At 42.8% G+C, this 21,837-nt stretch overlaps 1 protein-coding gene across 1 annotated transcript in view; it reads left to right on the top strand.

The window, feature by feature from the left end:
* WDR44 (WD repeat domain 44) overlaps window positions 1–21,837 on the top strand; it is an 81,847-nt gene that overhangs the window by 35,787 nt on the left and 24,223 nt on the right. The window contains exons 4-13 of the mRNA XM_069943240.1: window positions 1,675–2,314; window positions 5,206–5,336; window positions 8,626–8,727; window positions 9,858–9,994; window positions 17,550–17,633; window positions 18,665–18,771; window positions 19,644–19,795; window positions 20,096–20,234; window positions 21,103–21,164; window positions 21,595–21,711. Coding sequence (XP_069799341.1) covers window positions 1,675–2,314; window positions 5,206–5,336; window positions 8,626–8,727; window positions 9,858–9,994; window positions 17,550–17,633; window positions 18,665–18,771; window positions 19,644–19,795; window positions 20,096–20,234; window positions 21,103–21,164; window positions 21,595–21,711 — 1,671 coding nt within the window. The remainder of the gene's footprint in view (window positions 1–1,674; window positions 2,315–5,205; window positions 5,337–8,625; window positions 8,728–9,857; window positions 9,995–17,549; window positions 17,634–18,664; window positions 18,772–19,643; window positions 19,796–20,095; window positions 20,235–21,102; window positions 21,165–21,594; window positions 21,712–21,837) is intronic.

The following is a 21,837-nucleotide window of genomic DNA, read 5'->3' as shown; positions in this document are numbered from 1 at the left end:
CACATGGCTACTGTAGACTACAGTTTGGGCACTGAGACTCCCCTTAGTCATGTGTTCCTTTTATACTGTGTAATCCTTTTACAGGGGATCTGTCAGGCTGATCTCCACCTACAGGTTCTTACTCCTCTCTGTACTGTAACTGTAATGTGCACATATGATCAAAGATCATGGTACCATGACACATGTAATAGGGAAGAATAATGAAGTATTGTCAGTTTACTTGCTACGTTATGTTGCCCACCTTTATAGGGGTTTTCCGGGACTTTTTGATAACTTATTTTCAAAACTGCCCATCAATATGTGAGCCACCAATCAGCTGTTTGCCAGAGCTGCTGGGCCCCATATGCACAGTGATTGCAGCTGGAAGCACATGGCTCAATACATTGTGTAGTAGCTATGCTGGGTTACTCTAGCTTCGCTCCCATTCATTTCTATAGGAGCTTAGCTGCAGTAACCTAGCACTGTGTACTCGGCCATGTGCTTCTGGCTCTATTCACTGTATTTGTTGCAGTGAAATGATAGAATCAGGGAATTGATCAAATCGCTGACCCCTTTCAGGGAAATGATGGAATGAACTATCATTTCCCCCTGCAACATAGAATTCGCTTACTGTATCGCCTCTCTGCTCCCCCCGGCCTGTCCGCTCTGCTCCCCATCCGCCTCCGCCGCCTCTCTGGTCCCCGTTCCGCTCGTTTCCCCTGCTACACGCCTCCAGCTCCCCCGGCCTGTCCGCTCCACTCCCTGTCTGCCGCCATATGCCTGCCAGGATGTGTGCCGCTCTGCTCTCCGTCCACCTCCGGTCCCGTCTGCCCCGCCCTCCGATACCCCCCCTGCTCCCCCGGCCTGTCTGCTGTGCCCCAATACCGTATGCCTGCCAGGAGGTTTGCCACTCTGCATCCCAGTCCGCCCCACCGCCATATGCCTGCTGTGGAGGCGTGCCCCTCAGCTCCCCCATCCGCCTCCGCTGCCAAACATAGAGTCGGGCGACTCATCGATCGTTCATTCTGTCATTTCCCTGAAAGGGGTCAGTCATTTGATCATATCCCTAGGGAAATGATGGAACTGCGTGTTCATTCCATCATTTCCCGGGATTTGATCAAATCCACGATTCTATCATTTCTCTGCAACATTTATATTGGGAGCAATGGCTTTTTCAGACCGTTGATCAGCTGGGAAAAGAGACTAGGACCCCATAAATTGGCTTTTGAGGTGTTATCTTGAGTAGAGATGAGCAAATTGCTCATTTCAAAGAAGGAAAGCGCTTCGTTTGATCTGCAATCCGCTCATCAAGTCGCCAACCCTTCGGCGCTCCTCCGCTCCCTGCTGCTTCACCCCGGGTGCCGGGGAAAAGCTGGATCTAATCCTGGGACACTGGGAGAAGTTTCCCAGGATTGGATACAGCTTTCCTTGGCATCCTGGGAGGAGTGGCAGGGAGCGTAGCGTCAATAAAAGGCTGGCGGCTTGATGAGGGGATCGCAGATCAAACAAAACTCTTTGCTTTTCGCTCATCTCTAATCTTCAGGATAGGCCCCCAATACAAAGTCTGGAGCACCCCACAAAATCATACTAGGTTGATGTTGATGGCGTCTCTTAGATTTTTAAACCATTTTTACCACGATTATGGTAAATTGCTATATTCTGCTTGTATACATTTTTATTGCTTTGCTATTTCAGATTATTGATAGCATCATTGAAGAAAGCCAGAAATCCAGTGCCATAGAGGAGAGCCACAGTCCTGAAAATGTGGAAACAATAAGTCTTATAAGCACGTTGGATAAAACAAACCAGGAACAGCTGAATAACATCCCTAAACTGGTGGTGACAGAGCTAACCTTCCACAATGATGCAGCAGACCTTCGTCATCAGGAGGCCGAGGACCTCGCAGGGACAAACCCCAGCCAGATGCCTGATGTCTCCATCCCCATCATTGAGCATTTGGTGGAGACATGTAAGATTGAAGATATTGTAGACCTGGAAGATGATCTTCATATTACTGAAAAAGACAAAATTATGGACAAACCAACTGAGCTCGAGGAGGAAACAGAAAATAAGTCTAAGGAGCCTTTGTCTGATTTGTCAAATGAAAATTCCAGTTGTGAAGTCATAGAGCAGTTAGCGCCCGCTAAACCTCCCCGACAGATTAATGTAGAGCCCGATATCGTAGCGAGTACCAAGAAGTCTGGCCCATCGCGTCCCCCACCTCCTGTAAATGTCCCTCCACCTAGACCGCCGCCACCTGCACGGCCGGCACCACCACCACGCAAGAAGAAAGGCGACTATGATTACGAAAGCCCCAGGTCTTCAGGTCTTGAATGTACGTATATCACTTTCTTACTATGGGTAAAAGTAAAGTGTCTGATTTTGTGAAATTCTGATGTCTAAATTTGTCAGAAATTACATTTCTTTGTTAAGGTTTCTAACCGTCATTATAGCCGCCATTGGTGTCATATAATGTTTATAGACTGGAACTAATATAGTACACATCCTACCTAGTGCTGTTGTAATGTATAACCCCACCTGTAGCTGCATGTCAAGGTAGGATTCACCTGAGCATAATACGGACATCTCTCTGCAGAACCCTATGATAATGTCAGATTGGGTCATCAGATCTGTGGTCAGGTTGGGATGTGAATCCAACCTTAGAATTGTTTACTGTATTGGTGGTCCGCCATAACTCCTGCTCGCACTCTAAAGTTTCGAGGATCTCCTGACCGTTCACCAATTGATGATGTTGGGGGACTGGCATGATCGAAATTCACTGCCTGACCCCTTTGTTCTGAGAGAGAGATGCCGCAATCAAAGCTCTCTGACAGAATGCTTACAATTAGAGTCTCTATGATGCACTGATACTAGTCATTTGTGATCAGAAGAATTGCATCTGTAGGAAACAACAGGGGGCTAAAAATAGAGCATTTTAATTTGCTATGGAGTCACATGTTGTATCATATGATCACTCTGTCAGTCAGCAACTTTATAAACATTGGAACACACCAATATTTAAATGATAACCTAGCATGTTCTGCCTATGTGATATGGTAGAGATGGCAATTATTTGCCAGGATAGAAATAACTGTCTTAGCTGACAGGCCGCTCTGAACCAGGAGCGCGCTAGACCTGGGAAGAAGCAGACCGCAAGAGGCGCCCTGGACTATGAATAGGTAATGTATGCAGTTTAAGCAAGGGGTGCAGGGACATCAGTAACAATGTCCATTCAGCCCTTGTTAAACGATTATCGGGCCGTGTAATAGGCCCAGTAAACGAGCGCCGATCTAGCAGATCAGTGCTCGTTTACAGTTATTATCAGGCCCCCATTGGCCCGTCTAATAGGACCCGAAGACATATGGACCAGCGTTATCTTCATGAGACAAGTGTCATTGTCATTAACATTCTAGCAATTAGATGGGGTATGAACATCCAGACCCTATTTGATCAAAACTTTAAAGAGAATGTACCATCAGAAGAGTTATAATGAGCTATACATACTGCCCTGTCGGCGCTGCAGTGTACAGTGCTGTCCTGTGGAGCGTTTCCCAATCCGCCGCCCGGTTCCCGTTATATTCCCTTTTCTATTGATATACCAATTAGCCGTGCTGCAGCACTGGAGGCCGGGCCGGCGCCTGAGATTCAAGTGCCGCCCTTAGCCTGCACTGGCACGCCTCCTATTCTAATTGCGCTCGTGTCCTGGCGTAAATACACTGCGGCCGGGCAGGAGACAGGAGGCGGGGCTCTGCGGCAGGCGTTCCTGTATTAGAATAGGTGGTGTGCCAGTGCCTGCTGAGGACGGCGTGTCACCCCGGGGGGGGGGGGGGGGGGGGGGTGGTTGGGGCAGAGAGAATCAGAGAGAGCTTGAATCTCAGGTGCCGGGCCGGCCTGGCCTCCATTTCTGCAGCACGGCTAATTAGCATATCAATAGATAAGGGAATGTAACAGGGACTGGGCGGCGAATTGGGAAAATCTCCATAGGACAGCACTGTACACTGCAGCGCCGACAGGGCAGTATGTATAGCTCATTATAACTCTTCTGATGGTACATTCTCTTTAAACTTGTCAAAAGTTTGGTAAACTACAGTAACACTTCAAACCTAGAAATCTGAGGTGTTGGAGTTAAGTGTCACAGAGAGCGGGTTGTTTGCCAAGTATGGCGGAAACCAGAATCAAAAGGCAAAAGAAGGCTGGGTTTACTGTAGAGAGCTAAAAGGGACTTAGAGAGAGATGAATGTACAAGATGGCTCTCCCACATAAGAGCTTAGGAGAGCAGGTTTCCCTTTTAGCAGGAGGTAGCCCTAGGTGGCATAGGGTTACTGTCTGAGCAAAGCCTGAAAAGACAAAGCGCTTTAGTTATTGAAAATGTCAATTAAGCATCCAAATTCTTTATCTTTGGTAATTATGAATTTTGTTAGTCGATAATTTATTTCAATTTCCTCACATTTTAGGTTTAATGACCCTTTAAAGCATTTTATGTCCGACTGCTGGAGAGGTTTATAGACCACTGTAATTTGCGCGGTTAACTTTTACTCAACCCTGCAAAACGTTTATTAGAATTGTTCACTTCAATCTTGTCGAGAAAGCAAATTGTGTTGTAGAAATAGGCCAAGCACACAAGGCCTGAAATGTCTTTATAGGGATCTTGTCATCAGAAAATGGCGTTGTTTAAATCAAGATTTTTTTTCAAATTTTCCATTATACTACCTATATTATAAGATAACCCTGAATGCTTGCAGTTTTCATTCTTACCACTAGGCCTAAAACTAAAGCCCCTATTACACGGGCGATGGGAGGAGCAAACGAGCAATGTGAGTGCTCACTTGCTCCTCGCTCCCCCTTTCAGTAATAGGTGCCTCCCCCTTCCGGTAAAATGAACTCCTTTAAAGGTCACACAGTACACTAAGTAATGACTTTCATTCATGTCAGTGGGACTGATCCTGTCTATTGTTGTCCATGTCAGTCTGGCTTGCTATAAGGTATAAGCTAATGAAAAAGCATATTGTGATTTGTTGGCTAATCGCAGGCCCACAATGCCTTATACTGTCAGTGCTGACAGTGTCTGTGTACAAGGATGCATCCTAATATCCATAGTAGTTAGATCCAGTTATATATAATATATTCATCTATTTCAAGAAGGAATTAGAGGAATGGCACAGAGTTCTGAGAAAACTTGCTCCATATATATTGTCCAGGTCTTTCACTCGTGTTCTTTATCTTCAGTTACAAAGGATGCCTTTCTTGCTGGAGGATTCTTGTCTCCGAACGCCATGACAGAGGGGTCGAACAGAGATTCACAGCCTTCCCTGGATCTAGCTAGTGCAACCAGTGGAGACAAAGTAGTGACAGCTCAGGTTAGTAGGCAGTGTATTGGCCGCTCTGGTATAGTGATCTATATCTGTATAATGTGGTGCTAGCTATATCCCACATGTCAAGCTTCAGAAGATGAATAAAAATTTACCACAGGCTCCTATCACTTTTAAGGCTACGTTCCCACTTAGTATTTTTGCTCAGTATTTCGCAACCAAAACCAGGAGTGCATTAAAAACACAGGCTATATGCCCACATTGTTTAAATTGAGCAGATGGCCGTCATTTATTGGCAATTAACGGATCTTATTTCAAAACAATAGCGGTTTAAAATAAGTTATTTGCCATTAAATGGCGGCCATCCAGTCAATTTAAAGCGTGTGCGAACATAGCCTTTCTGTGTTTTCAATCCTCTCCTGGTTTTGGTTGCAAAATACTGACCAGAAATACTGTGTGGGAACATAGCCTTAAGTTGTATTCTGTTGCTGTAATACATGTTTATTTAGCACAATATGGTACAGTCGCCTCTAGGGTATTATGGCTGTATATGATGTACCTTATGTGTGGATAGACTTTGCATCAAAATTAGAGGCCATTTGCAATGATGTGTGAAAGATTGCAAGGTTAAAGTGTCACTGTTGTTTAATTTTATTTTTATTTTTTTTTGCATTAATCAATAGTACAGGCAATTTTAAGAAACATTGTCACTGGGCTATCTCCTCTGAAGTCAGCACTGACCTCTCTGACCTCTGAATAGAGGCTTTCACACAGGTCCCGCTGTGTAGTCCTTTGTTCTTTGCTGCCAACTAATCTCCCTTCTTCCTCCTCCCCCCTCCCCTCTCCATAGAACAGACAGGGGCATGTCTCATTCAACAAGACGTGATTTCCTAATAATGAGCAGTGAATAAGAGAGAGGAGGGGAGGGGGGCTTGGGAAAGTCTTTTTTTGAATGCAGATAATGGCATATTTGCCTAATAAACCCAATTACAAAGTTTCTTAAAATCGCCTGTACTATTTATTTCTGCAAAAAAAAAAAAAAAGGTAGCTTCACAAGTACCGTACCACAGCTAATTTTCTGCTGCGGATCCGATTTGACCAAAGGAATGAACACAGCATCAAATCTGCACCATCAAATCTGCTGCGAATCTGCAACAGATCTGCAGCTGATTTTACAGAGCGGATTTAATGCTGTGTTCATTCATTTAGTCAAATCTGCTGCGGATCCACAGCAGAAAATCAGCTGCGATACAGTACATGTGAAGCTACCCTAAAGCATAAGGCCCAATAGTCTCCAGTTTCTTTATCATTTGTGTCTCTTCTATCCTACATTTATCTGTATCCAAAATTTACTGGACGTATTACTGCAGTAAAGGCCCTATTCCACCAACAGATCTGACGACAGATTATCTGCCAAAGATTTGAAGCCAAACCCAGGAATGGATTTGAAAAGAGGAGAAATCCAGTCTTTTCTTTATGACCTATTCTCTGTTTATAGTCCGTTCCTGGGTTTGGCTTCAAATCTTTGGCAGATAATCTGTCAGATCTGTTGGTGGAATAGGGCTTTGAGTCTTGGTTCCACCATGGGGCGCAACTTGAGAGTGCGCAAGTCCGATCATCCGGCATCTGAATACCGGTGGCTGAAGAAGAAGTTTAATGCAGCCCCAACTTCTAAACCACCGGTATTCAAATGCTGCACAGGTGCAGGTCCTCTGGTTCACACGGGTCCCTACGCTAACTCCACACCGTGTCGGTCAGTGACCGCCACCCCTGCAAAGCGTGTACGTGCAGGTGAGGGGGGCCATGGAACGGCCCTGCAACCCCCATGTCACAGGACCAGACCCAAAAAGCCCCACCAGTACCCGGCCAGCACCACCGGCGGGGAAGGCTGCCCCCAAATGACACAAGTATGGATAAGGTATTACACTTACCACTGCTGCTCTCACAGAATGGGGAAGACATAAGGTACTAACATTTGAGCACAGGCATATCCTGCTAATTTTGGTCATGTGGGTCTTATAAAGGAGTGTGAGCTGTTCAGAGAGGGAGAACTGTAAAACACGGACTGGAGAGAAAGGAACGGCTGCACTGACAGACACTGTGTGAAATTAGCGTAGGGACCCGTGTGAACCGGAGGACCTGCATGTTGGTACATGGGGCTTTTATGGATGGCTTGATCAAATCACATACAGACACTCTGGTGTTGATATTTAATATAGGCCTAGCGGCATTAGTATCAGCCATAGATGGGATGTGCAGCCGTTTCTTTCTCTCCAGTCTGTGTTTTACATTTAGACTTGAATTGCGCTCGTCTTACTAAACAGTAATCATGTGATGCTGTTAGTTAGGTTATTGGACCATTGAAAGGTGGCTGAATCTGAACGAGGCCTACCCCATCCATTGTCTATTTTTATATTGACACAATAGTAATAATAATAATATTTATTTGTATAGCGCCAACAGATTCCGCAGCGCTCTGCTGTAAACACTACTGTGTGTATTTGTCACACTAAATATTTCTCAGCTTATTCTCCTAATTGGCTTAAAATACTTCTTAATGGTGCGTTCACACCTACAGGATCTGCAGCAGATTTTCTGCAGCAGATTTCATTTAAATAACTGAACACAGCATCAAATCTGCTGCAGATCCTGTAGGTGTGAACGCACCCTAAGGGTGCGTTCACACCTACAGGATCTGCAGCAGATTTGAATCTGCAGCAGATCTGCAGCAGATTTCTTGGTCCAGATTGGATTTGCCTTGAATCTGCAACTTCAAATCTGCGCCATCAAATCTGCTGCAAATCCTGTACGTGTGAACGCAGCCTAAAGGGAACCTATCATTACTTTTATGCTGTCTGAACCACAGGTCATTAAGGTAGTCGCCTTATCTTTTGCCTACTCTACCTGCCTTAAATAGTAGATTTCTCCATATACAGAAACAGAGAGAACGATTGCTCAGTCAAGGCTAGTGGGGTGGGCAGAAGCTACTGGGGGACTGCCCTTAAAGGGATTATTCAGGATAAGAAACATCAATCACCAACCCTCTCCTCAGGTTGTGCTTGTTATTACAACTTGGCTCTATACGCTTAATTGAAACTGAGCTACAAAACCCCACCCCAAGGACAAGATTGGTGCTGTTTCTGAAAGAAAGAAGCCATGTTTTTGTTTTGGCACAATGAAAGTGATGACCGATTCCGACAGGAATATTGTTAGACTAATACCAGAATACACTTTGTCTAAGGGGGAAACTACTTTGGGCAAGTGTAAATTGTAGTTGTAGAACAATTACATATACCAGTACCATAGTCCTTCTTTTTTTTTTTTTTAACTTTTTTAGGAAAATGGAAAGGCAGCAGATGGGCAGCTGTCCAGCACACCAGCTGAGAGTTCTGGTCCCCTGAGGCCTCGGTCTAACTCAGGAAGAGAGCTCACAGATGAGGTAATGTTTATTCTCCTCTTCCTTCCATCAGATGGGCTCTAGGATAAACAATTATGATGCGTTTATGTATTTCATATTAGACCTTCTTTTTTTAGCTGCTTGTGTATTTTACTTCATTGGTCAGTTGTTCCCTATGTGTGCATGCCATTTTATACATTTAATTTTTTTTTTATTTTTGTATAAAGTTTTGTTCACATCTCTTATTCTGTCCCGTCACAGGAACTGTAAATGACTAAGTTCCTGATCGGTCATATGATTTTACACCAGAAGTTCTATTAACTTGATGTGATTTGTCGCTTTCCGTCATGGTGTCTCTCATTTTACCAGAGAAATCAGCACTGTATGCTACACTGTTTTTCTAACAAATATGACAATGTATGAAGAAGGCTAAGGAGCTTTCAATGCAGGCGTTAAACAGCTTTAACATGACATGTGCGGTTCCATTTTGAAGTCAACAACAGTTGCAGAAAAAGCGTGTACATCAAGGCTTTTGTCACTCATTCCCAGCTATCATTCTTCTCTTGTTTATGGTTCCTATCCACTGCATAGACTTGTAATTAGCATAATTCTGGCTTCCTGCAGCCACCACTAGGGGATGCTTAGGAGCTTACTTGCATACTTCTTATACATAGAACTCTATAATAACTCCGTATCCAGTAGACTTCTAAACTACCCATCACATACCATGTAACTTTGACAACCACTTACAACATAGCTATCCTAAAACACCACAGATTTATTACATGATTTCTTAGGGTAAAAGATTAGTGCTTGTAGGTAAATAAGATAATTTTGGGCGATACAAGGATTTTATAAAGATCTGAGTGGTTGGGTCATAATTATAGCTAAATCAAAATGACTATATATTTTATATTTACACAAGTGACAAGTGATCAGGTGGCTACTTTTGGTCTCATAATCTGAACCGGAAAAGCCCAAGTTATCTAACCTCCTATAAGAGAAAGTATATAGTAATATACATGTAAAGTAGTGAGTGTTCAGACACCCATAGTCTACCAGCTTAATTTGTAACGTCTCTCAGACACTTTGCAGTTTTCATGATTTCCTTGCATTGTGAGTTTATCCTTAGTTGGTTCCTCATACTGATTATTTATATCTTTTCATTGCAGGAGATTTTGGCCAGCGTAATGATAAAAAATCTAGACACTGGAGAGGAAATCCCTCTGAGTTTGGCAGAAGAGAAATTACCAACTGGTATTAATCCACTCACCCTGCATATCATGAGAAGGACTAAGGAGTATGTCAGGTAAGCATCTGCAATGTGTATAGAGTTTTCCTCATTAGGAGATATATCATCATTAGGGCATATAAATATACTTTATGGGGGACAACCTAAAAAGCCCCTCTACAGACTCAATTCACACATTTTATTATAGAGCAATTCAGTTCATCCATGTGTTATATAGCAACCCATTCATCTGAATAGTTCCCATGTAAAATGCCTGGCTGGCTGCAGCTTTCCTCATCAAATTCAGGAGTTCTACCTGGTTGAGACGGACACTTCATAGGTTTATCATTTTAAAGAGAACCTGTCACATTGAAAATGAAGTCCTATATACAGACGACATGTTTTTAGAGCAGATTTATAACATTTTTTGAGAAAACTTCCAGGATAACTTGTAATTTATCAAAGTAGTCATGTGGGTGGTCCTACACAGTGATTGACAGCTATGTATGTATGTGTGCATGTGGAGAGAGCTGTTATTCATGGAACTACTTTGTTCATTCTGGGCTAAATCATTCACTGTTTGGCTACCCACTTGACTTGACCATTTTCTCTGTATGCACACTTATCTGTCAATCACTACATGGTGAGTAGGACCGTCCACATAACTGTACATTAACCCAAAATGAGCAAAGATTTACATGAATAAATGAATGAAAGTCATTCTGGAGTTTTTGCCTCAATACTATATATTAAAGGGGTTATCCAGCGCTACAAAAACATGGCCATGTTTTTGTATAGCTGGATAACCCCTTTAATTGCAAACCACACCTAAACTGGAGACAAGAGTAGAAGAAAAACTGGCCATGTTTTTGTGATGCCCTGAATAACCCCTTTAGAGTAGCTTCATACGTAACGGATCCACAGCGGATTTCACGCTGCGAGTTTGTAGTAGCATTTCTAGTCATATTGTGTGTTGGACTCTAAGGCCCCATTTCCCACTGAGCAAAGGTAGCAGAATTCCGCAACGGTATTGTCCGCCGGGGAATGCCGTTAGCCTCCCGCTCATAATGGGAGTCTATGGGAGGCGTGCGCTCCTGCCCTGTGCGCACTGAAGAATGAACATGTTCATTCTTCAACGCGTACAGAGCAGGAGCGCGCGCCTCCCATAGACTCCCATTATGAGCGGGAGGCTAACGGCATTCCGCGGCGGACAATTCCGTTGCGGAATTCCGCTACCTTTGCTCAGTGGGAACGGGGCCTAATAGCATCCAGATATGCATTCTGCTGTGGGTGGATGTGTTCTTTCTGTGTTTCCCCCCCCCCTCTTGTCTCCAGTTCAGGTGTGGTTTGTAATTAAGCTTTATTTACTTCAATGGAAGTTTGAGAACCCACCCAATCTGGAGACAAGAGAGGAGGGAAGTGGCCATGTTTTTGTATTGCTGGATAACCTCTTTAATTGTAAACCACACCTGAACTGGAGACAAGAGTAGAAGAAAAAGTGGCCATGTTTTTGCGATGCCCTGGATAACCCCTTTAGGGAAGCTTCACATGTACCAGATTCATAGCGGATTTCACGCTGCGAGTTTGTAGCGAAACCCGCTGCGGATCCTGTATTGTGAAGCTGAATGGGCCCCTTACACGCAGTTGAACCACTGCGTGTATGGGACTCAGCCCCTTTGACCACCCCAACCGCCCCCCCCCCCCCTGCCGGCGGCAGCCAGGCCGGCTGGCAGCCCCGCCCGGAGAATTCATTACCTGCTCGCCACCGTAGCTGTGTGTAACGCTCCAGGGTCCCCATCAGCCAATCAGGCAGCACTGATTGGCTGATGGGGAGCGAGGAGAGCCAGAAGCCTCACACACAGCCATGGCGCCGTGCGGGTAATGTATGCTCTGGGCCGGGGTGGCGGCGGGGTCAGGGGGGTTAAAGGGGCCGGGTCCCAGACACGCAGCGGTTCCACTGCGTGTATGGGACCCATTCAGCTTCACAGTACAGGATCCGCAGCGGGTTTTGCTGCAAACTCGCAGCGTGAAATCCGCTGCGGATCCGGTACGTGTAAAGCTACCCATAATGTGCTCAGCTCCTCTTGCTTTATAACATGCTGTATGCAGATTGGACTATATTATCAATGTGACACATACCCTTTTGTAACAGTGTGACAGCTTTCCCAACGTCGGTCCTGATTCAGCAGGTTTTGTATTATATGTAATGCTGCTCGTTCTAATGATGGTTACAGTTAAACTATTCCTGTAGGAATCTGACATCGCATCCCTGTTGTTACCACCACATAGGAGGCCATAGGTGCAGCTACTAGGGTGGCAGAAGTTTGTGGAATTGGGGACTAATTCTGAGCAGCATTTCTAGTCATATTGTGTGTTGGACTCTAATAGCATCCAGATATGTATTCTGCTGTGGGTGGATGTGTTCTTTCTGTGTTTTTTTTTTTTTTTTGTCTTGAGATGGGTGAGATACGAAGCTATACAGCCAACACTTTGCAACATTACCTATTTTGTAGCCTATGATATAGGACTTGTCTCTAGGAACACATTACCCAGCCATGATAAGCATCCTCTCCGTTTCAATGACCTCTCTTCTGATTACAAGCTCAGTGCAATTACACTGAATACGGGTATTGAACAAAACCACAGGATGCTTTAATTCTGCTCTATATACAGTATAATGTTTGTCTTTCAGTACAAAAAGCTTGCGGTTCCTGATTTCTCCTTAATAGATAGTTTCAAATCATCAGTCATTTGAGCTTAAAAAAATCCATACCACTTTGCACAAAAGCAGCACTGACATTTAAAGGGAGGCTTTAGAAGACTTTATTGAACATCTGGTGGACACGTTTAGTCTCTACTATTTCGAACTCAAAGGAGATGTCAAGTTTAGAAGAACCTACCGTATTATCTTATAACTTTTTAGGTAATTCTGAGTTGATAGAGGGCGCCATCCTTTTTAGGATTCACATTAATGGGGGTGGTTACAAAGAAGAGCTTCTCACACTTGGTATTTTGTAATCGGCTTATTGTCAAGGGAGCCTTCTGATGGGTATTGTCCAAATCTGAGAACCCCTTTAAGAGCTAGAACAGAGTAGGGCAACAGCTCACTTATTAGTTATTGATTTGCATCATTGGTGCTTGGGCTCACATCTTACAAGGCAATAATTGTGTGGCGTTTGGATGTATGTTTCTGTAGGATGTCTTCCCACTCTCTGAAAAAAAAACATAGATAGGGTCACTGCTTTCCTACGGAATTGTTTGTAGTGTTTCAAATGGGTATATTAGATTGTGAGCCCTGTTAAACTGATGTGGGGAGAATACATTAATGCCATTTAAAGTGGGTTACCTTGGCATAGAAAAAAAATATATATACTCACCTCTCCGCTCACCGCTTGTTTGCTGCCGCCGCTCCGGAGTCCCTGCTTGAAAGGATCATGTGACTGCCGAGTGCAGAGATTGGCTGCAGCATTCTGTGAATGGTGGATGATTCTGGATGAGCAAAGGGATGAGAATATTTTTTCTTTGTTTTGTCCTCCAATTCCTTGTCATTTTTTTTTTTTTTTTTGGTAGAAGGACAGGAAACGTCCTATATAAAAAAAATAAACGGTAGTGACTTTGAAATTTACATTTAAATTTTATCACAAAAACTGCTGAAACAAGCAAATAGTATTTCAGAAGTCACATAGGATGGCAAATTTTTTTTTGCACATGTAGTTTGCAAATCTCTCTCTGATAACCTATATTTGTGTTGACCCTATAGTGGGTTTAATTGCCGTCAGCATCGTTTCTGGTGACATCATTTAGATGCATTCACCCTACTTGCTATAAGTCTGTTTTTTATCTGTTTTGCAGCATTTGCACATCTGCACAATAGGGAGAAAGCAATCTTTTGCACAATTGGTAATGACTCGGCCATATTACATTTCCTCATAACCCTTTATTACCAAAGAAATAACAGTTAGTTTAGCCCCGTAAGTCTATCCTAGCATTGCTCAGCAAGATCCCGGCTATAAAAATATATATTGATTTCCAAATGAGCTATATTTTAGTATAATGTTTAGGGGTAACATGAGATTAACCTCTAATGTCATTACCAACTTCCACGATTCAGGTTTGGAATTGAATTACCAGATGATTCTCTTCCTTGTAGTGTCACAGGAATAAATGTACAAGGATATACTGTCAGGAGGACTGCGCCAATGTCTTTAATAAAGAGGCATTGTTAATTATTTCTTATTCATTAAGGGCACGGTCACCATCCACACATTGCAGGTGAACCACGTCATGTTTTTTTTGACAGGAAGGAATAAACTGCAATTCCCTTGCATGGTTCTACTCTCAGAATTGCTCCTTTTATTTGTAGAAACAAAGCTGGATCAATACGGTGATAAAGTGCCAACATAATGCTGCTATATGGATTTATTTAAATAGACACCTTTTGGCTGAATGATCCTTTGACCTTTACCCCATGTGATAGGGCTGGGCGGTATACCGTCAAAATACCGATACCGTCTCTGGCGTCGGTTAACCGACCTCAACTCTGCCAGGACGGTATCTGCGGTATTTCTCCCCTCCCTCCTCCTCCTCCTCACCCTGCGGCCGCATGCTCTGCTCCCCTCCGCTAATCTTCCTGAAGAGGAAGGCTGGAGATGTGACAGGCTGCGCACAGGCGTGCTGTGTGCTCAGCGCTGCTGCTGCTTCCGGGCGGCTCTGGAAGCTGCACGGTGTGCCCTGCCTCCCCTCTCCCGTACATAAAGTGGCTGCAGGGGTCAGGTATGGGTCGGCACATCCTCCCCCCACCAGGCATCGCACTCTGTCCCCCACAGGAATCCTCGGCGCCTCGTTATCTTTTTGCAGTGTTGGAAGCAGCCGTGTGTGACGATCTGCCCGGGACGCTGCCGGCAGATATATGTGCCACAGCACTGAGTGACGGGGCAGAGGATTCCTGTGCAGGAGAGAGAGAGAGATCGGGGGAGCATGGAGGTGCCAACCTATACCTGACCCCAACTGTATGTGCAGGAGGGGAGGGGATTTCCTATCTATCTCTCTATCTATCTATCTAGTAAGAAGATAGCCCACGCCACTCAAAGGGGTTAACGGTGCAAAACGTAGATTTATTTAAAAAAACATAGTGCTGATTTTTCTCTTTTTTTGTATCTATCTATCTATCTATCTATCATCTATCTATCTATCATTACATCTAAGTATTTTGAATCTCTGAGCAGCACTACTTCTGATAGTGAAGATACAGGGTGCCCGCAGGTAGTCTTGACCAGGACTTCCACAATATTCCAAAGGATTGCCCACAGCACTCCAGTTCATGTATCAGAATACGTGATTTATTGTAACATAATAGTGCAGCACAGCTGCACTATTATGTTACAATAAATCACGTATTCTGATACACGAACTGGAGTGCTGTGGGCGATCCTTAGATAGATAGATGTAATCATATTCCAATCTCCTATCTACTATCTGCCTATCTATCTATCTATCTATCTATCTATCTATCTATCCATCTCCTGTATGTATGTATTTATGTACATGTATGTATGTATAATATATATATATATATATATATATATATATATATATATATATATATATATATATATATATATATATATATTACACACACACTTATAAGACATGGTGTAAAGTGAAACTGGCTTAGATTTCACTTTTCATTCCTCACAGACTCTTTGGAAAATGAAAGGTGGGATCTGATTGGTTGCCGGGGGGCGACTGAGCCAGTTTCACTTTACACCATGTTTAATAAATCTCCCCCACAGTATATAGATAGATATAGCAAAAAATATAGGCAGCACAATAAACGAACTGTGGGTGCCAGCAGACGAATCCCAGACCTTGGATCAAGTCAGCTAGTAAAAAAATACTCTGATGGTAATACAAACGTGAAAACATGAATTTATTCCATATAACAATGTGCAGCAAACTTCACAAGTAATATACAACGTTTTGGCATCTCCTATGCCATTTTCAAATGCCACTTGAAAATGGTGTAGGAGGTGCCAAAATATTGTGTATTACTTGTGAAGTTTGCTGCACATTGTTATATGGAGTAAATCCACGTTTGTATTACCATCGGAAAATGGGGTTTTCAAAAGGGGTGTGGCTTTTAAAAGGGGCGTGTCATAATATCGTTTAATTTATCGTTACCGCGGCTACATGTACGATAAACCGCGATATTGATTTAGGCCATTATCGCCCAGCCCTACCATGTGAATGAATGATTGACTCGGCTGAACATTTGTGTTGTGAAACAGGGAGATATGCCGCTGCCTTACAGCTTTGGCAGTGGCTTACCTCCAACAAAACAAAAGGACCCAACAGTTGAAATCCAACATGCTTCCCCAGACCCCCTCTCTCCCCCAACATAATTTTTCAGGAGGCCCTCATACACATTAGAGAGTCTGTAAATATATATTATATATAATATATATTATACATTTGGTGCCTAGTAGATGAGTAATTGAAAAGAAAAAAAATTAAACACACACTTACCTTCCTCACTTCCTGTGTGCTTTTGTTTTGGGGTTTGTGGATAAAATGTCACAGGTAATACCTCTAGTCGTCTTGTCTCTACTGGCAGCTTTGTGGTAATACTATTAGTGTCCTTTTCACTACTGGCAGCTTTGTGGTAATACCTCTAGTCGTCTTGTCACTACTGGCAGCTTTGTGGTAATACCACTAGTGTCCTCGTCACTACTGGTAGCAGTACCATTCATGTGGCACAGGCAGAAAAGCTCATCCAGGATGTCACATCGAATCACAAGAAGATTTTATGTATTTAACAGCGCAGATAACATGCTCTTGGATCTGTGCCTGACACATAGAAAGACATCAAACCAGCAGCAGCAGGAACATGTGCTCCTTTATGTAAGGAAGAAGAGGAGCACTGCCAGGGTCCTCTAAAATGACATCTTGGAGGTTTCTATTGTGCTTGGTTCTGACCAGACTATCAAACGGGTGTAACGATGGCCCCATTCCTATATTGTCTACAGCACTGTACAACCCAATTGGCGTTTACCATCAATTACCAGAATTGGCAAGTCCAGTGGCACCATGTTCTTCTCACAGATGAGAGCAGATTTACATTGAGCACTTATGGCAGAGATGAGTCTGGAGTCTCCAGCGTTTCATCTGCAGTCTCATCAGGCACATGGCCAGACTCTGCCAGGAGTGCACACACTCAAAGATCTAACTGTGATTTCAGTCTTTGATTTTCCTTGTGACTTTGGGTCCAGCCGTCAATGGGTTGATGATTTCGCCTTCCATTATCGAGTGACTTTATACTTTATACTTTTTTTTTTTTTTTTGTATGCGCATTACAGTTTGAGTTAAGATTTTCACCATGAATCAGACACTCATTAACATCCAATGTGTGATATAAGTGTTAGCTTATTACAGGTATATAGATCTGTATGCGGTTTCATAAAATATAATCGCAGAGAAGAAACGTTTTGTAAATCTGTTATATAACTGCAACAACCCAGCTAACGTTATCCAAGATATTATTCTGGAAATGGTAGTAAGACAGAATGAATTATTGCGGTGATATAAACTGTACATTATGGGAATATAATGTATCCCTCTTTATCTTCTCTCCTAGTAATGATGCTGCACAGTCCGACGATGAAGAAAAGCTTCAAGCCCATCAAACGGATACAGATGGAGGGAAACTAAAGCAGAAAACGTAATTCAGTTTAACTTGTTGAATAGTTGTTTAAGGGTAAATTCACATGGGCGGATCCGCCGGGAGTCTCGCGCACGAAATCCGCAGCTAATCCGCAATACATGTATTAATAATAATAAGAATAATACATGTATAGCGGATTAGCTGCGGATTTCGTGCGTGAGACTCCCGGCGGATCCGCCCATGTGAATTTACCCTTACAGCATAAGTTTAGTGTACTAGTTACCAGTTTAGGTTTCTAGAATTGGCACAATAGGCATATGCTGTATATTGTACAGTCACTTCAACAGTACAGAGTTCAGTGCAAGAGGTTTACTTAGTGTTTCTAAGGCAAGTGCCACCTAAGGAGGTGTGTTCTGCCGCAGTGCCCTGTTATAGAACCAGATATGCATTACATCCAACAGAACGCAATGAATGCTAGAGATGAGTCAATCGTGAACCCTAGTGTATGGCATTTGATTACCGGTGGCTGCAGAATTTGGATGCAGCCCTAGGAAGTCCTGGAAAACATGGATGCATCTTATGGCCTATGGCTGTATCCATGTTTCAAGGCAGCCTTAGATCAGCAACTTGATGTTTTTTTCATGCAAAGAATAGGGAGTCAGGGGTATATTTTCCATCATCTGTAATATGTTACTTTTCCCGTTGCTGATCTAATTGTGTAAGCCGGTGTAATCCTATTTCAGCTGCTGCCTTGACTCTGAAGCCCTGAAGTCAACTTGGCCCTAATATAGCTCTCCTTTAAGCTGGCCACAGCTACTACTTTAGGAATGTGGCAATTAGGTGGCATATGATGATTATTTAAAAAAAAAAAAAAAAAAAAACATGCCCTTCAGGGCGACTTACATGAAACTTTCAGACAGAGCCCTCTCTTATTCTGTGGTTTGTGGTGGCTTGCTGTATAATTGTGAGACTGACTTTTAATTTTGAGTCTGGACGCTGGAAGAAAAAAAACTGGTGGGAATTAATTTGGATTTTTTAAACAAGTGAATCAGCAATTTAGAAAATCTAAAAATGTTCTCCTCTTACAGCACACAGCTGAAAAAATTCTTAGGTAAAAAAGTTAAACGGGCAAAACATCTGGCAGAAGAGTACGGCGAGCGAGCAGTGAATAAAGTGAAAAGTGTCCGAGATGAAGGTGAGCACGAATCCCAACATTCTCTGTTGTGTAAGGTGCATCCACACTGCATTTAGGGGTACACTTACCGATGAAAGGAATAAAAACGGACACTGATGCTGCTGTATGCCATATATATCAGAATCTGTTTCCATTTGATGTACATTATAAAGTAAAATGGATTGTAATATATGCTTTTTATTTAATGGGGTAATACTGCTTTCCTGTCTTGACTATAGCTGTGCAGGGAGCTGTAGTGCATCTCTCTTTAAGTGAATGACTCTGGCTGCAGCTCCCTGCACAGCCACGTGCCACTGTGCTTAGAGAAAAACTATGAAGAAGACCCAGTGGTACATCACCGCTGCGCCCTTTTCATTCTCACCGCTTGTGAGTGTCCCTAAGGTCTGACACCTACTGATCATAAAGTCATGACATATGGCATATGCAATCACTTTATTAAAAGAAAATTACCGTTTAACAACTAGCTAATAACTAGTTTAAGCTTTTGCTAGAGTAACATTCTCTTACCACCCCCGGCTCCAGCGCTCCTGTCTGCATTCAATCGACTCCGCTGTCCGGTTGCTTCCTGATCTTGAAACAAGACTTGGCATGTGACATGGCAGGCCCACTCAGCCATTCAGTGGCTGTGGCAGTGTCCTACCTTCTATGTGTAAAGTAGCAGGACACAGGATACCAGAGTGCTGTAATGCAGACGGTAGCGCTAAGGCTGGGCGGGTAAGTGGATGTTGTTTTTTTTTTTTTTCATTTGCCCACTCCCTGGGGTTTCTGTAAAAATGGATCCCCAGACAGAGCTCTCCTTTAAAAAAGCCTTTAAGGAAGTGGCCTGTGTTATTTTGTAGTGTAAAATATTGGTATTCTTCTTGTGTCTGCAGTTTTTCACACAGATGCAGATGACCCGTCATCCAGTGATGATGAGGGGATGCCGTACACCAGGCCTGTGAAGTTTAAAGCAGCTCATGGCTTCAAGGGTCCTTATGACTTTGAGCAAATCAAAGTTGTGCAAGATTTGAGTGGAGAACATATGGTAAGTTTCCTGATCAAGAATGTATTAGACTAAAGACTATAGCCATGAGATGGATGGATCCTCACCCACCCATGGTAACCAGTATATGAGGTCGAGAATTGCATAGAATGTAGTTTAGTTGCTGGAGGGTTGCAAGAATCTCATTTCGGACGCGGGTCTATTCTATGGGTCTGATACATGGTTCCATATGGAGTGTATAAGTGGCTGGTTATGAGGGACTGCTACAGGGAAGTTTAGATTACATCATCACACTGGTAAAGGGCATTTGTCTAAATATCCCAGTTCTTATGTTTTTTATAGGGTGCTGTCTGGACAATGAAGTTTTCACACTGTGGAAGGTTACTTGCCTCTGCCGGACAGGATAATATTGTGCGGATATGGGTTCTCAAAAATGCTTTTGATTACTTCAATAATATGAGGATCAAGTACAACACAGAAGGTAAATTATTCAGCAGAAGAGCTTTACAGTATCAAGACATCTGCCATTGGTATTGTGTATGCACCAATTTTCTTTAAAAAATCTTTTCTATTATTTAAATCTCTAAACCTACTGCTTAGTGTAAAGCTCGGCCTCCAGGTGAGGCTCAATACAAGCAGACATTGTAGATGGGATTGCTTTACACTTCTATAATAGACTTAGTGTAAGGGCCCTATTCCACCGGACGATTATCGTTCGCATAATCGTTAACGATAAACGATTCAAACGACCGCTATTACGAAAGACCTGAAATCGTTCACCCATTTACATGGAAAGATAATCGTCACTTATGATCGTTCTTGCGGTCGTCTTGTCGTTGCTATTACGTTTGTCACTACTGCTATCGACCAAACGACGTCTTATTCAATGCGAACGATTTGCGAACGAGCAATGATAAAAATAGGTCCAGGTCTTATTAAACGATCAACGATTTCTTGTTCGGTTGTTAGTCGTTAACTGCTATTCAAACCAACGATTATCGTTTAGATTAGAACGATTTAACGATAATCTGAATGATTATCTTCCGGTGGAATAGGGCCCTAATATTGAGGCCCAGCATGAGAGAAGACCACCCCAAGTATGTCCAGGACATACGCTATGATTTTCCATGCCACTTGTATCAGTTTCGGTGGAGGATGTTCATTCAGACAGAGAAATCATTTGTACATAGGCTTTCTGTATATGTGTCCTGCCCCCTGGCTATACACATTCCCATCTCTTAGATCTCCTTTCAAGGACTGCATTAAAAAACTTACAGGATATGTTGATCTAATGAAATAATTGCAGCCATTGAATTAGTTTCACTTTATTATTTTTTTCTTCTTTATAGGGCGAGTTTCTCCATCGCCATCTCAGGAAAGTCTTAATTCTTCCAAATCTGACACAGATGCGGTATGTATAGTATCTGCATGTCTGAAACTTATTATTATTATTTACTAGGCAGTGCATTTTGTTTCATGTTGACAGGGTAGGCCCTTTTTATAGAAAAATCTCCATATGCTTATCTATCAATTTAAAAATGGTGGTCTTTTATTCCTGAGTGAATAAAGTGACCACACACATGTCCAGCTATTCCTCTTATTATTCCCTGTGGGACTGCCAGAGATGACCTAGTACAGCTTTCCATTCACTGTCGCTGCGTTTACATGGGGGAGGAGGAGGGATCCCAGCAGTCAGGTGCTTACTGATCAGATATTTCTTACCTATCCCAGGTATAGGTCATAAGTTATAATCTTGGAATAACCCCTTTACATAGAAGATTACCTTTGCATTACTATATACATTTTATCGTTTTACTTACTGTAACTGTGTTTATTTTTAGGCTTACAGTGGAGCAGATGATATGGACCCAGATGATAAAAATGCACCTTTCCGTCAGGTGCCGTTCTGTAAATATAAAGGTCACACAGCGGATCTTCTTGATTTGTCCTGGTCTAAAGTAAGTAATAGAAGATTCGAAGGATTAAACCATACATGACTTTGTCACTATTTACACCTTGGAATTCACAGCAGAACCATCACCATGTCTTTGCTAATGTCTTTAAGAAAGACATTAGTATTGCTC

This window comes from Dendropsophus ebraccatus, chromosome 10, assembly GCF_027789765.1.
Source record: "Dendropsophus ebraccatus isolate aDenEbr1 chromosome 10, aDenEbr1.pat, whole genome shotgun sequence".
In the NCBI taxonomy this organism is placed as follows: domain Eukaryota; kingdom Metazoa; phylum Chordata; class Amphibia; order Anura; family Hylidae; genus Dendropsophus; species Dendropsophus ebraccatus.
This window is presented reverse-complemented; position numbering and strand designations above follow the sequence as displayed.